The sequence below is a fragment of the Triplophysa dalaica genome, chromosome 17, assembly GCF_015846415.1.
Source record: "Triplophysa dalaica isolate WHDGS20190420 chromosome 17, ASM1584641v1, whole genome shotgun sequence".
NCBI lineage: Eukaryota > Metazoa > Chordata > Actinopteri > Cypriniformes > Nemacheilidae > Triplophysa > Triplophysa dalaica.
This window is the reverse complement of record NC_079558.1, coordinates 9,883,516-9,896,753: the sequence shown is the minus strand read 5'-3', so window position 1 is coordinate 9,896,753 and position 13,238 is coordinate 9,883,516. Positions and strand designations below refer to the sequence as shown.

Sequence of the window (13,238 nt, the reverse complement as noted above, 5' to 3'; positions counted from 1 at the left end):
GCATTGTTTCTGTATGGACGCTTTTGGAAGAGGGACGTCTACGTTTGACATCAGTGTAAATAATGTGATATTTGCTGTTGAGGTTGTTTTTCTTTTACATTTTGCTATTTGGATTTGTATTGCATCCTTAGCCAACAGGTAAGAGCATTTATTTACGTTAAATGGTATGTTTAAGATTTTGTGTTTTTTTGTTCTTTTGGACAAAACGTTAACGCTACAAAGCATTGTAACGTGAGTCAGACCGCGCATGTTTCTATTCTCATGAACTTTATTCGTAATGTCCTACTGCTATACTTACTTAAATGTATATAGAAACAAATCGATGTGTAAAATGTTCAAAAACAGCGTTAAGTCAAAGCTAATACGAGATTCTCCCTCAGTGCAAAACTTTATCCTGAAAAGTAAAATAGACCATCACATAAATTATACTGGGTTTATTGGTTTTAATGCAATGTTTTTGGCTTAATGTAAAATCATGTTCTATGTGGTCCCTACTGTTAACGTGTTGAACATAAAAATAAGGTTGAACACTGCATAAAATAATTATTTAAATGATAAACAACTTATGGTTTAAAATGGCCTTTGTCATGGAATCCATTAGGATTTGTGTGTTTTTTTCACCAGGGATTGAATTCAATATGAATGTTAATCAGGGTACCGTTGGCAGTGATCCGGTTATACTGGCCACCGCTGGATATGATCACACCGTCAGATTCTGGCAGGCTCACAGTGGCATTTGCACGAGAACTGTACAACACCAAGACTCGGTATCCTTTATGAACAAAGGTTTGGCCTCATATATACAAAGCCATGTCAAAGTCAAGACCACCACCGAGATGCGTAATGCACAGTTACAGAGTTTCAATTTAGCTGCAGAAACAATGCTTTGACACATTTGCTTAACTCATACATCAGCAGGTTAATTCTCTTGAAGTAACACCTGATAGGAGCATGATTGCAGCTGCTGGTAAGTTCCGATTCACAGACTACCTGAGATAGAAAACCTCAAAGCTGTGCAAACATGCCTGTTTTGTTTTTTGCTTCTCAGGCTATCAACACATACGCATGTATGATTTAAACTCAAATAATCCAAACCCAGTGATCAATTACGATGGGGTCAGCAAGAACATCACATCAGTTGGCTTTCACGAGGATGGTAGGTGGATGTACACAGGTGGAGAAGACTGCATGGCTCGCATCTGGGACCTGAGGTAAATAAATGCTTTTTGTTGTACGTTTTAAGATTAGGGAAGTTTTAAATATTAAAATATATGAATAAAATATGATAGGTCAAGGAACCTCCAGTGCCAACGAATCTTCCAAGTCAATGCACCTGTTAACTGTGTGTGTCTTCATCCCAATCAGGTCAGCTTTTAATAATCCGCTTAGTTATAATAGTGACTACTACCAACAAGCAAACCAATCGAACAAGTGCATTTGTGATTACTTAAGGCTGAATTAATCGTTGGCGACCAAAGTGGTGTCATCCACATCTGGGATCTAAAAACGGACCACAACGAACAGCTCATCCCAGAACCAGACGTATCTGTCAATTCAGTTCACATCGATCCTGATGCCAGTTACATGGCAGCAGTCAACAGCTCGGTAAGTTGCCGCACTTAAACCAACAATATAAACGTGTACATATAGGGTCTGAACTTAGATTTGAATCATTTGTCTATAGGGCAACTGTTATGTGTGGAATTTGGCTGGTGGAATGGGGGATGAGGTGACACAGCTGATACCCAAGACCAAGATCCCTTCCCACAAACGCTATTCTTTACGGTGCAAATTCAGCCCGGACTCCACGTACGTTTTCTTACAAAACACATAACAGGAATCTTGAATTTTTTTAAAGCGATAGTTCACCCAGAAATGAAAATTTCGTCATCATTTGCTCGAACCTCTTGTCGTTTCAAACCTGTATGCATTTCTTTGTTCTCCAGAACATGGAATATAGTTTGAAGAATGTTGGTAACCGAACACAGCGGTACCCATTGACTTGCATTGATTTAGTGTCCGACTCTCCGTTCAATAGAAGTAAATGGATAACACCATGGTTCGGTTACCAAAAATTCTTCAAAATATCTTCTGTTGTGTTCTGCAGAAGAAGGAAACTCATACAGGTTTAAAATGACAAGTAGATGAGTAAATGATGACAGAATTTAAAATTTTGGGTGAACTGTCCCTTTAGCACAAATGCTTTGATTTTTGTCTTTCCTAGATTGCTGGCAACCTGCTCCGCTGACCAGACCTGTAAAATCTGGCGAACCTCAAACTTCTCTCTAATGACAGAATTGAGTATTAAGAGTAACAACCCAGGAGAAACGTCCCGAGGATGGATGTGGGATTGTGCCTTCTCTGGGGATTCACAGTACATCGTTACAGGTGTGCCCTTGCAAACATGGTTTAAGTGTTTTGCAATCTACAAACACGGTTATTAGTTGTTTAATTATTATGATTTTTATCTGATTTTTAGCTTCCTCTGATAACCTCGCTCGCCTGTGGTGTGTGGAGACAGGAGAGATCAAGCGGGAATACAGCGGCCATCAAAAAGCCGTGGTGTGTTTAGCTTTTAATGACAGTGTACTTGGATGATATGCAGAAGCAACTTTTTCTGCAGTCTGTCATAACACAAGGACTTTTAATTTGACACTTGCATCTATTATCCAGTGGTCATCTTTACGGTATTAAATTAATGTTTTGTGTATTTATGTGTAAACATTGAAGTATTTCTTCATTAATGATAACCTCTTATTGCTCAAGATTGAACACAAAATTGAAATGTGTATTAGAATACATACACATTGTTTATGTACAATAACTGTTCAAAATAAACTATTTCTTATCCACACATCACTGCACTCTTTTTCCTTAAATGATATACTCATTCACTGATTTGACACAATGGAGCTTTATTGTAAACCAACAGTGTTTGCCATACTCATCTGCATCAGGTTACAGGAGAAAACAAGCTGGAGTTTTGAGCCAAGTCATGTTTAAATGCCACTGCAAAAATGGGGATAAATACAAGAAAGGATGAAAATAAGGATTCAGCAGATAACATGAAACAATGGTTCCGCCTTCTTTGCCAGATTGGCATTAATTGTGCCTTTGGTACAGTCTCTGCAGTTGCTCTCGCTAATGTCAAAGCATTCGCTTCCTGGCGTTCTATGGGTCACCACCAGTGGAATCTCACTCTGGCAAATAGTAGAAACACACGGATACGCAAATGTTGCTGGGGAAGCAAATGTCGATGCAGAAGTAAATAAGTCTGTGTTTCCCTGGACCTGGAGAAAAAAGGAAAGATGTAGAGGTTCTTATTTCTATGGATGTTCTGATGCCAGTCATAAACAGCTCGATGTTCTTTTTCTTTGTTCATGCTTGGGTGGTGCAAGTCTAAAAAAGGTCACAACTCCTTGGAAAACTGGATTAAGTTTCTGTCACACTGTGCTCTTTAAAGAGCATCTCGGCTTGTTCTTGGCGTGTTAGCAATGTCTTCCGTTCCTCCTTTTACCACAAAATGAAATATTTTTGAGGTCAAACTCCTTCAAGTAATTAAATGTGATAAATCATGTTTAAAAAAATATTGTACTGAAAAAATTAACAACATTTTATCAAACATAGATAACTACCTTAATCTTTTAAACAACTGAGAAAATCAAGTTATTTTCTAGGAAATGTGTCTTCCCTGGACCTCCGCTTAACGTAAGTACATTTTTTGACATACATATCTATGTTATGTGGATTTTAAAATAGTAATAATTATCTATTTTTATAAAATGCACCGGACACGGTTCTTACTCCTTTTGGCTTAGTTGAGGTTTAAATAAATCATTTGTTCCTCAGAGATTGTCATATTTGGCTTGTCAAATATAGCTATTACAAATTCGTTGACTTAAAAATTAAGCAATTTTTTTTATTGTTTCTTGCACTGAAAATATTTTTTTTAAACTATAAGAAGGGAGATCCTGTCGGCGACAATGGTTAAAAAAAATCCTGTTTTAAACCTGTTTCATTACAATGGGTTTTGGTGCAATAAACACATTAAAATGAACAGTTCCATTCTAAACGCGTGAGGACATCAGACTCTTACCATCAGATCTTCTAGTCCAATAGACAGAAGCTTGCTTGCAGAGGGACTGAAGAGGTTCTTGAAGGGTGGAAGCATCAAGACGACTGCTGGGCAACACTCCCATAAACTCTGTGTGCCGTTCAGTCTCATTTCCCACCAGCCACACCTGACTGACCTGTGAGAATCATCACACATCTTACTGTACATCACTGTAGTGTAAATAATACTGAGATTGTCTGATAGACACTTTATTGTTACTGTGTGAACACATTTACTGTAAAGCTCTCGAACGTATAATTGCATCTTGAGGGGTTTAAGTGTTTCCTCTGGTACAAAAGGGATTTGTAATTACACCACTTACTCCAGTGAGATGGACACTTGTTAAAGTGAAGTAATGCCTGAGTGAGCCTAGCTGTGACAACCAGTTAATGTCCCTCAATAGGTCATTGTGTGCAAAAATCAAAAAACGTGTCCAAAAGGCTATTGACCACGATTTTTCCGGATGGGCGGGTTGAATTTCCATAAGTTTTCAAATGGCTTTTAACAAACGCAATGATGCAAAAACCAAGATTTTAAGTGCTGGACAGCGATACTTATCGGTTCAACTGTGACAACCTATCCATTCTGAGCAGATCCTAACCCGGCACTGAATCTCCTTGTTAAGTGCTGAGAGAAGCGTGTCCAGCACAGGTCTCTCCTCTGTTTGCGGATGGGAAGTCTGTCTTTCCAGTAGTGACTTATAAGAGGAAAAAGCCAACAGAGTGGCCATTGTGCACCCTTTGGTCCTATCCTGTAACGCGAGCAGGCCAAGGTGGATCAGATGGTCTGTGGAATTCGGACTCGGCAGCACTAAGTTCTCCTGAACTGGTGCGGTCCATTACTCCTTTTCTGGAGTCACAGAGGAGAATGAAGCCAAAAGAGCTTTCTAATCTATATAAGGGCACTGAGGTGGTGCCGTGTTCAAGTGTCAGTCAATTTGCCAACCAGATCCCCTGATGGCTTTTACGCATGTGTAAAACATAAGGCAAAGACCTTGTGATGCTGAAGATGGCGATTTAGTTAAAAAAATTAAATCACTTAAGGGGCACTTAACAAAACTGCTAATATTTCAGTTTTCTAAAATTTACCTTTTTGTTGTTCCAAACCTATCCCTGCTGAGAACAATTCAGTAGAAAACGTCAAAGAGATTTGAATGTTGTCCATTAAAATATCACTATGAATCATTATCTTTTCCATTAGAACTATTATAAAATTCCTCTCTGTTGTGTGTTTTAGGCATTATTCCAATAGAAATGAATGGTTCCCATCTGCCAGATAACACCCTCCAATAGTTTTGGAAACCACACCGATGTGGTTTCCAAAACCAATACAATACCCATTAAAACCATTAAATCCATTATATTTTCTATTGTGTTTCGAGCATGGCTCTTTTTTTTCATAAAACAGAGGTGGAGATATTATATGTAATGTTGACTAAGGCTGTTATGTTGTCAACTTTGAATAAGGGCCCCATTTACTTTCATGGTATAAAAAATAGCAACATCAACATTTTCAAAATGTATCACCGTTTGTTCCATATAGAAGAAAGTTTTTCATTTTGTTTTCAAATAACAAACGGATGAATAAATGACAAAATTATTAGGACATTATGACCAAATGTCCATTTTCATTTGCGAACGAGATCCACGATGTGAATTACACTCTTCTATAGTAAAAATCCTTTACCTGTGTCTCTGATTTATTCAGATGAGATTTCACATTCTCATAATCCAAACTTTCCATCCGGCGAAGAAAGCAGCTGTCCTGGTTGTCAGGTTTATAGCATACCAACCCCTGAGAGATATAAGAATTGTAACTGAGCCTCGGAGGAAATGCTTAATTTGAGTCCCATTACAGGTGAAGGAAAAAGATCTTACCTGTCTCACATCAAAAATCACAGTGGAAGTTTGATTGACGTGTGAAGTCACAAAATAAGTCACTACATTGTTGTGCTTGTCGATCAGCGCAGACTGATTGATAAATTCACCGGTGTGATCAGGGATTCTGACAACCTGCAGTGAAGACTGTAGAAATGGTTCATGTGGGTTTTAGTGCTAACCATCAAGTGATCAATATTGAATGCTAATAAACAAGATAGTACTGAAATTAGATTTTAAATTTTAGAAATCATGCCGAAAGGCTGTAGACTCTTACTTGTGTCTTGCGCTGTAGCCCTAGATGTGCAGTGACACCGAGGCCAATGACAACAATGAGCAGCGTGACTGCAAGACTCCCCCAGAGTACTTTGTGAGGAATTCTGAAGGAACTCATGGGACCACAGTGCTGGGAAAAGCCAAAGAGAGAAAAAATCCAAACATAAAATCATACTCACTGTACATTTAGGGCACTTTCACTCAAAAATATTTTATTGTTTATTTATACAATAGTAGAAGCTGCAGTCCCTACTGTATACTTTATGTTCATAAAACAAAAATAAGCACAACAAACAATGACATATTTGCTCTATTCTGAAGTATGTTTTCATCTAACTGTAAACCGTAACATATTCGAATTTAACTAAATTTAGCAAATCACATCTCACCATACAGTGTGGGTCCTCCAAGCTTGCTTCTGAATGCCTCCAGCACCTCACCATTCTGGTCTTTATTTCTAGCTTCTCCTCAATACCTGTTTCACTTTTTAGTGCATTAGGCGATGGTCATGTCTAAGACTGACCAAGAGAGACTGTACTATAGTTCTGTAACTACTCTCTGCCATCATCTGCCCCCCACCTCTTGCCCCACGCTCCAGGTAGTCCAACCCACTGGCTGGCTACCCCTTAGCAGACAATAGACAAAGGGGACAGGTAGAACTGTGCTGTGGACAAGGCTTTTCGTCAAGCAGAGCCAGATTTTAAAGCATCGACTGCCTCTGCCCTAAAGCTGCTGACTGACCAAGGTGACTTTAAAAACGTCAGTTGTGGTCATAGTGAGGAAATATACAGCTCTACAAAATTAAGAGATTTACCCTTATTAGTATTTCTATGGTTTGCAGCGTCTGCTGAATTATAATAAAACAGAAACCCCAGGAGTGGCATAAAGTCACACATAACAGCGACGCGAGAGAGACAGGAATCTTGTTTATTTACATCAAATATATTTTTTATTTTTAAACACACGTAAAACCATTAGTATTGTATTGTTTAAAAATGAATATGTACTTGTATCTGAAAAGATCAGAATACGATTATTTTGACCAGTTTTACTACAAATAAATGTAAATATAAAACTAATTTTTACTTTTATTTTGAATTTGGGAGAGATGTTGTCAGTAGTTCACAGAATCAAAAGAAATATGATAATTTAACCTGAACAAATACTTAAATAGTTACAATAAATACTTAAATTGTAAAATTCTGAAAAATTGAGAATAATTGAGTCTCTTTTACAGCTCTCCAGAATAAAAAACAACACAAAAAACAGCCCATTAAAATGATTTGTTTATTTGATCAGACACACAAAAAATAAATGCTTGTTCAATTGATTGTGAGAACTAAAATCAAAACAAATCAATGGTGTTGATAGTGACATGTAGTAAAGTGCAAATTGTTATTGCAAATATTCACACGTGTTATAAGAACACGCTTGAACAAGTTGGAAAAGGCCCATTTGTGTTCTTCTAGTACCTGAGTGTTACTGATCAGACAACATTTTTTTCTTATTTTTTATATATTAATTTTACTTCATTTTATATGCACACAACTGTTGCTCATTGTTTATACACAAGTTCTCATTCAGATTTTGACAAATTATGTTTCAGACAAATTTAAAACAAACAACACAAGAAAAAACATATTGACCTTATATACCCAAACAATAAAAATGTTACATTGGGAAACTCCAAAAAGAGGTAGGCCTGTTTCAAATAAACCCTTGATGGCAACAGTTTCAAAATGTCAAATAACTGTACGTGAAGAGTAAGTAAAAGTGTGATTTTTTATGTCAACTAAAAATGTTCAATATTTAAATAAAGTGATATATGTTAAAATAGATTACTTTGTTCCACGTTAAATATTCTCTAGTAAAGTGTGTAAATCTTAGGTAAACACTGTCTATCCCTCTAAAGCAGGTAGAATATCAGCAATGGTGTCTATATAGTAGTCAGGCACCATTCTCTGTTGATGAGGGCAGTCGCTCTTCTGGTTTGCCTCTGCATCGGCAACAGTAGACACTCCTGTGAGGGTCAGCAGGGTTTTCAGGCCACAGTTTGACCCCAGCAAAATGTCAGTGTCCAGTCTATCTCCTACCATTAGACACCTTTCAGGGTTTAGACCAAACTGGCTGGCCACGCAGTCAAACATAAATTTGCTGGGTTTGCCCACCACTTGTGCCTGACGTTGTGCAGCACATTCCACTGCTCTTAGGAGGCACCCTGTACCTGCAGTCAAAGACAAGGTCATCCTGATAACCTTAGAATTAACAATCTAATTCATACATAAAATCAATCTCATATTTGCTTACCCGGGACTGATTTACCACCCTCCAGAGGCAACCTCGTGTCCGTGTTAGTGCCCACGAACTGACAGTCGGGATTACACAAGTACTGCATGGCTCTATTGAGCTTCATATAACTAAAATGTTCATCGAATCCGACCAGAACAGCCTGAACCTCCTGATCGAGAGGGACATTCGCCCAGTCAATCTGAACACCTGAGATGGGGTCTGGGCCCACACCGAGAGGCTGGATGCCCATCTTCTCAAGTTCTTGCCTCATCGCATTGCTCCCGATCAAATAAACCTTCCCTTCAACTTTACACACGTCTTTAAGGTAGATCGCGGAGCAGTACCCCGTCCCGAACACTTCTTCCTCGGTGGCATTGAAACCGAGTTTGCCTAATTTATCCGCATACATTTTTCGCGTTTTGGTGCTGTTGTTCGTGACAAAAAACACTTGTTTTCCGTTTTTCTTCAATGTATTGATAACCTCGGGGGCTCCAGGAATCACCTGATCGCCTCGCCATATCACGCCGTCGCAGTCGAACAGGACAAAGTCTACGGACTCCAGTAACTGTCTGGTCAGAGCTTCGCTGAGTCGCGTACATTTAGATGCAGCCATTGAAATTCCTCTGGTTATTCTCGCCCTGACACCGATAATCTCGTTCTCGGCCTGTCCTAAAATAGCATTGATCTTCTCTTAATGTTTGGTCAGTCTAACGGTTTAGTCCAGATTACACGGAATGACAGAGAACAGGAAATTACTAGTTGCGGCAACTAAACGGGACGCCGCATTGTGCAATCTCGATTCATTCGTTTGCCGATGACACTTGACTGTACATGACGTTTTATTACTGAGGTACTTCCGTGTTGCTTTAAAGGGACAGTCACAAATAAACTCGCCAGTTATGGACATAATGCTGGCTTCACGTGCTCTCGGAAATTCGATAATTTCCACTTCAACCCGGAAATAATTTATTGAACGGCGCTCTTTTGATGTTAACAGATACGTGTAATGTTGTGTTGCTACTAAATCGTGACAAACATTCACGTTTTAATGTAACTAAATACTTTTAATGTTAGTAAATCCAGACGTTACTTCCGGGTCTGTTGTGGGAAAACAAATATCCCACTTCCGATGTGTCTTGAATTTAGCAATTATGCTTAAAATACCCCAATCACATTTAAAAACTGTAACAAACAAATATAGGAGATTACAGGGCACAAATACTGTATATTAAACCGACAGTAAGACTGATTTTTTTTTTTTTAAAAAATTGGTTGACCAGAAAGAAAAAGAGTAGAAATAAAACATGTTTAATTGTCTTTTTTCACAACAGGACATAAAGGCCAAAAGATTTCCCCAAGATTTTTGAGGATTCCTCTGTGATGGAAACCTCTGAATGGATTGTATGAGGTCCTGCAACGATGTCCCGAATGAGGATAGCAATGCTGACAACTGTGGCCTTTCCCTTTAAACCACTCATTGGAGGTTTGATTTACCAAAGCCAGATACATGTGGAACATAGAATAACCCGCTAAAAGGAAAAAGACAAATACTAGGAAACCTAGCATGAAGACGATCCTTGGAAAGGTCAGGAAAAGATGCTGCGTAAAAAGGCAAAATATTAGTGAAATTGAGAAAGGTATGAGTAAAGAACACGTCTGTTGTGAATGTTACCTGGATGATAAAAAGCGGTCCAACAGGTTGTTGCTGACCCTGCTCATCAAGGTAGTGAGCATGAAGAAGTCCGGTCCTCACGACAGTTTGGACTAACATGTCTGCTATAAGGACTGAAATATCACCCGCCGCGGCACAAACACTCAATAGGTACAGCAGGAAGTACCTGGTGTTCTGAGCACCGATGCAGTTATTCACCCACACACAGTGGTGGTCAAACCTCTGGACGCAGCGGTTGCAAACTCCTGCACAACATAAGGCAATAAAATGAGCCTCTTTAAAATAGAAATGGGGTTTGAAATATGCAATGTACTGTTTACTGGAGTTAACTACTAGGGATACACATACTACAGTGTTTGGAGCGGGCAGGTTTCACCAGGTCACAGGTTGGACACCTGATTCCCTTCTGGAAGAGTTTTTCATCATATTGGTACACCTTGAGTTGCGCAGTATGATTCTCCTTTGTTAATGTGCCTTGAGAAGGAAACTGAAATTGAAATACCTCATTGGATTTATTGTATCAACAAAAAGGAGATAAGCCATCAGTCATGCACACCTGGATCTCTACTACAACACAGGTAGAACACGTAGGATTTCAGTGCGAGAAGGATATAAGGAACACACAAGCTGATTAAACTTGTGCCCATGTCCAAACAGAAGCCAAAAATCTCATAGGAGAACTCTGTATACACAGCAATTTCAAGTAACAGATGCATGTAGAGGAAGAAGTTGTTCCTGATGTGAGAACAAACATTAAAGGTTAGAAGAAGTGAACTCAACATTTTTGTGTTGCTTAACACTTGTGTTGCTGAAACGTTGAAATTTCCTAACTAATTCACCAACATACCAATTTTACATAATAGTACTAGTTTGAAGACACGTGCTTCAAATGTGTCGATGCCCTTTAACTATGGTATTGAAGAAGTTAACAATGAGCAGTTCTGAAATGAATACAATTATATTCATTTAATAGAAGCTATATTTGTTTAATATACATACCATCTTACAAAACCAGTTAGGTTTTTTGCAGGGTTTTATAAATTAAAGAACTCACCTCTGATGGAACAATATGTGCATAGCCCTGTAGCAAATGCTCTGTACACATTGAGGAATCCATGGGGATACAACCTTGAAGACATAACATGTGAAGTACATCTAAAAACAGGCACATGAATCATGAATCCTAACGTAACAAGGCTTTTGGAAGTGGTCCAAATGCTCTTACCCTTGTGACCGAATCAAACAGCCGACCGAGAGGAGTCTGCTGATGTCCTGAATATTTACAAACCAGCGCAATGCAGGTGAGCACCACCACCACATATACACCAAACAGAGTGAGGAAGTCCATCTGCAACTACCTGAGCAGGGTAGAATCATTCTAAATAATTACTCACTTATTGCGTGTGTTGAGAAAGAGTGCTTAACGTTAGTTTAAAACTGTTTAGTGTAACCTTACCTGAACAGGTAAGAGAAGTACCAAAACCTATTTCTGTTTATGCCGACAGAACTTCTTTTAAATAGCATATGTGGTTCAGTTGTTACAGCGTGCATTGTGAAAAGCAAAACAATTCATTTTCTTTATCTTATTTTACCTAAACAACATCCTCAAAGTTTTTTAGATTTTCTGTAGTGAACGGAACTATGGTCGGGAAGTAGTAGATGTGAACCCGGAACTTACAACAACTGCGCTGTCAAAATAAAAGTCGTCGCAGAGCTTTTGAGGAATGGGCTATATGAATGCGTGACTTCCGCGTTTCACAGGAAAAAACAAGGCAGTTACCGGTTGGGGAGACGTTCGACATGTTTAAAGACCTCCCTGCGTCTTTTGAACACAAATAAAGATATTTTATTTAAAAATAATACGAGAGATTTCCAGGCCTCCTCATAGAAATCAAGGTTATAGTTGTTGTCAAGGTCCAGAAAATTACTAAAGACATCGTTAAATTGATCCATCCACTAATAATGGCTCAATTGAATTTTTTCGAAATGTGCGAAAAACAAAGCAAAATAACTACTTGAATCGATATATTCTCCTCTGTCTTGTCAGTCTATGAACAATGTCTTAAGTACTTTTCTGGACCTTGCAACTACTATAACCATGATGTCTATGAGGAGGCCTGGAAATATCTCGGATGTCACTTAAAATATCTTTATTTGTGTTCGAAGACGCTGGGTGGTCTTTTAACATGTTTAACGTCATGTGGATGAGGAACAAAAAACACAATTCTGATTTTGAGCTGAACTTTTCCTTTAAGTCTCCCCAACCGAAAAATGCCTTGGGTTCTGACCTTGAAACGCCTAAGTCACGCATGCACAGAGCCCATTATTTACTTTTCCTGTATGTTATGTGTTTGATGTTGTTTCATTCTATCGAAATATCTTAGAAAAAAATCTTCTACATTGAAATAACGGGGGTTATTTATATAAATAAAAGATATAGTTGTTTTATAATTGTTTTAATATTATTGACTAATCAATAAATTGCTCATGAACTAAAATCATTTATCAAAAAAATACTGCTGTTATACTAAACAAAAGTTTGACAAATAGTTTTGCCGTTCGCAAGTACCTTGAAGGCCTAATGTTTTAAACTGAGCGTTGGCTTTGGCTTTCTTGCCTGCTGAAGTTATCATGTTACAGACCTGCACAGAGACTACAGTGGTGATGTCTCAAAGGAAGGGTATAGCACAAAAGCCCTTCAACTCTACTAACACTCTACTAAGCAAACTAAGGAGAGACTGCATTTCAAGGTATGTGTCAATTTGTAAACCTATGTAATTATGTTTTTATGGATTCTGCTATAGATGTTTAAAATAATAGACAAATAACAAATGTATCATAACTTAGATAACATATGTGTTATCTATTTTTCATTCATGTTTTGGTTGAACCTTTCCCATTGATTATACTTTTACTTGTAGAAAAGGTCTATAGATTAATTCAATTAAAATAATGAGCAATTTCTAGATTACAGTTAAAGCACATGAGTATATGTCATTTACTGTCAGAA

The 13,238-nt window shown here is 38.1% G+C and overlaps 4 protein-coding genes across 6 annotated transcripts; 1 reads left to right on the top strand and 3 right to left on the bottom strand.

Annotated features, from left to right (window-relative positions):
* Positions 1-7: 7 nt before the first annotated feature.
* mlst8 (MTOR associated protein, LST8 homolog (S. cerevisiae)) lies at positions 8-2,847 on the top strand. 2 transcript variants are annotated; one of them, XM_056771366.1, is made up of 9 exons: positions 8-138; positions 625-767; positions 916-967; positions 1,049-1,211; positions 1,290-1,365; positions 1,453-1,605; positions 1,685-1,809; positions 2,225-2,388; positions 2,480-2,847. In XM_056771366.1, the coding sequence occupies exons 2-9, from the start codon at positions 639-641 to the stop codon at positions 2,596-2,598; spliced, it is 981 nt and encodes a 326-aa protein (XP_056627344.1). In that variant the 5' UTR covers positions 8-138; positions 625-638; the 3' UTR covers positions 2,599-2,847. The 2 variants fall into 2 exon arrangements, with proteins under 2 accessions (XP_056627344.1, XP_056627343.1); XM_056771365.1 differs by having other exon boundaries at positions 14-138; positions 602-767.
* A 95-nt stretch (positions 2,848-2,942) lies between these two features.
* bricd5 (BRICHOS domain containing 5) lies at positions 2,943-6,710 on the bottom strand. The gene is made up of 6 exons (XM_056772043.1): positions 6,657-6,710; positions 6,269-6,397; positions 5,992-6,138; positions 5,801-5,908; positions 4,097-4,250; positions 2,943-3,290 (listed from the first exon to the last, which is right to left on the bottom strand). Exons 1-6 carry the CDS (start codon positions 6,708-6,710, stop codon positions 3,196-3,198), a joined length of 687 nt encoding a protein of 228 aa, XP_056628021.1. The 3' UTR covers positions 2,943-3,195.
* An 825-nt stretch (positions 6,711-7,535) lies between these two features.
* pgp (phosphoglycolate phosphatase) lies at positions 7,536-9,365 on the bottom strand. The gene is made up of 2 exons (XM_056771262.1): positions 8,575-9,365; positions 7,536-8,491 (listed from the first exon to the last, which is right to left on the bottom strand). Exons 1-2 carry the CDS (start codon positions 9,167-9,169, stop codon positions 8,166-8,168), a joined length of 921 nt encoding a protein of 306 aa, XP_056627240.1. The 5' UTR covers positions 9,170-9,365; the 3' UTR covers positions 7,536-8,165.
* A 483-nt stretch (positions 9,366-9,848) lies between these two features.
* zdhhc4 (zinc finger DHHC-type palmitoyltransferase 4) lies at positions 9,849-11,947 on the bottom strand. 2 transcript variants are annotated; one of them, XM_056771258.1, is made up of 7 exons: positions 11,685-11,947; positions 11,454-11,582; positions 11,283-11,356; positions 10,785-10,963; positions 10,577-10,702; positions 10,229-10,473; positions 9,849-10,155 (listed from the first exon to the last, which is right to left on the bottom strand). In XM_056771258.1, the coding sequence occupies exons 2-7, from the start codon at positions 11,574-11,576 to the stop codon at positions 9,865-9,867; spliced, it is 1,038 nt and encodes a 345-aa protein (XP_056627236.1). In that variant the 5' UTR covers positions 11,577-11,582; positions 11,685-11,947; the 3' UTR covers positions 9,849-9,864. The 2 variants fall into 2 exon arrangements, with proteins under 2 accessions (XP_056627236.1, XP_056627235.1); XM_056771257.1 differs by having other exon boundaries at positions 11,454-11,586; positions 11,685-11,938.
* Between the last annotated feature and the right edge of the window lie 1,291 nt (positions 11,948-13,238).

What these genes read in the sequence shown, in the direction of transcription:
- mlst8 (XM_056771365.1), top strand. Translation starts at nt 14, where the DNA reads ATGGACGCTTTTGGAAGAGGGACGTCTACGTTTGACATCAGTGTAAAT. An exon ending in CTGTACAACACCAAGACTCG is followed by an intron (nt 768 to 915) that starts GTATCCTTTATG and finishes CTCATACATCAG; the next exon opens with CAGGTTAATTCTCTTGAAGT. An exon ending in TGTGTCTTCATCCCAATCAG is followed by an intron (nt 1,366 to 1,452) that starts GTCAGCTTTTAA and finishes TGATTACTTAAG; the next exon opens with GCTGAATTAATCGTTGGCGA.
- bricd5 (XM_056772043.1), bottom strand. Translation starts at nt 6,710, where the DNA reads ATGGTGAGGTGCTGGAGGCATTCAGAAGCAAGCTTGGAGGACCCACAC. An exon ending in GGCTACAGCGCAAGACACAA is followed by an intron (nt 6,139 to 6,268) that starts GTAAGAGTCTAC and finishes CCATTTCTACAG; the next exon opens with TCTTCACTGCAGGTTGTCAG. An exon ending in TGATTTTTGATGTGAGACAG is followed by an intron (nt 5,909 to 5,991) that starts GTAAGATCTTTT and finishes TATATCTCTCAG; the next exon opens with GGGTTGGTATGCTATAAACC.
- pgp (XM_056771262.1), bottom strand. Translation starts at nt 9,169, where the DNA reads ATGGCTGCATCTAAATGTACGCGACTCAGCGAAGCTCTGACCAGACAG. An exon ending in GGGTGGTAAATCAGTCCCGG is followed by an intron (nt 8,492 to 8,574) that starts GTAAGCAAATAT and finishes CTTTGACTGCAG; the next exon opens with GTACAGGGTGCCTCCTAAGA.
- zdhhc4 (XM_056771258.1), bottom strand. Translation starts at nt 11,576, where the DNA reads ATGGACTTCCTCACTCTGTTTGGTGTATATGTGGTGGTGGTGCTCACC. An exon ending in GTGTTGTAGTAGAGATCCAG is followed by an intron (nt 10,703 to 10,784) that starts GTGTGCATGACT and finishes TTCCTTCTCAAG; the next exon opens with GCACATTAACAAAGGAGAAT. An exon ending in TGCCCGCTCCAAACACTGTA is followed by an intron (nt 10,474 to 10,576) that starts GTATGTGTATCC and finishes TATGTTGTGCAG; the next exon opens with GAGTTTGCAACCGCTGCGTC.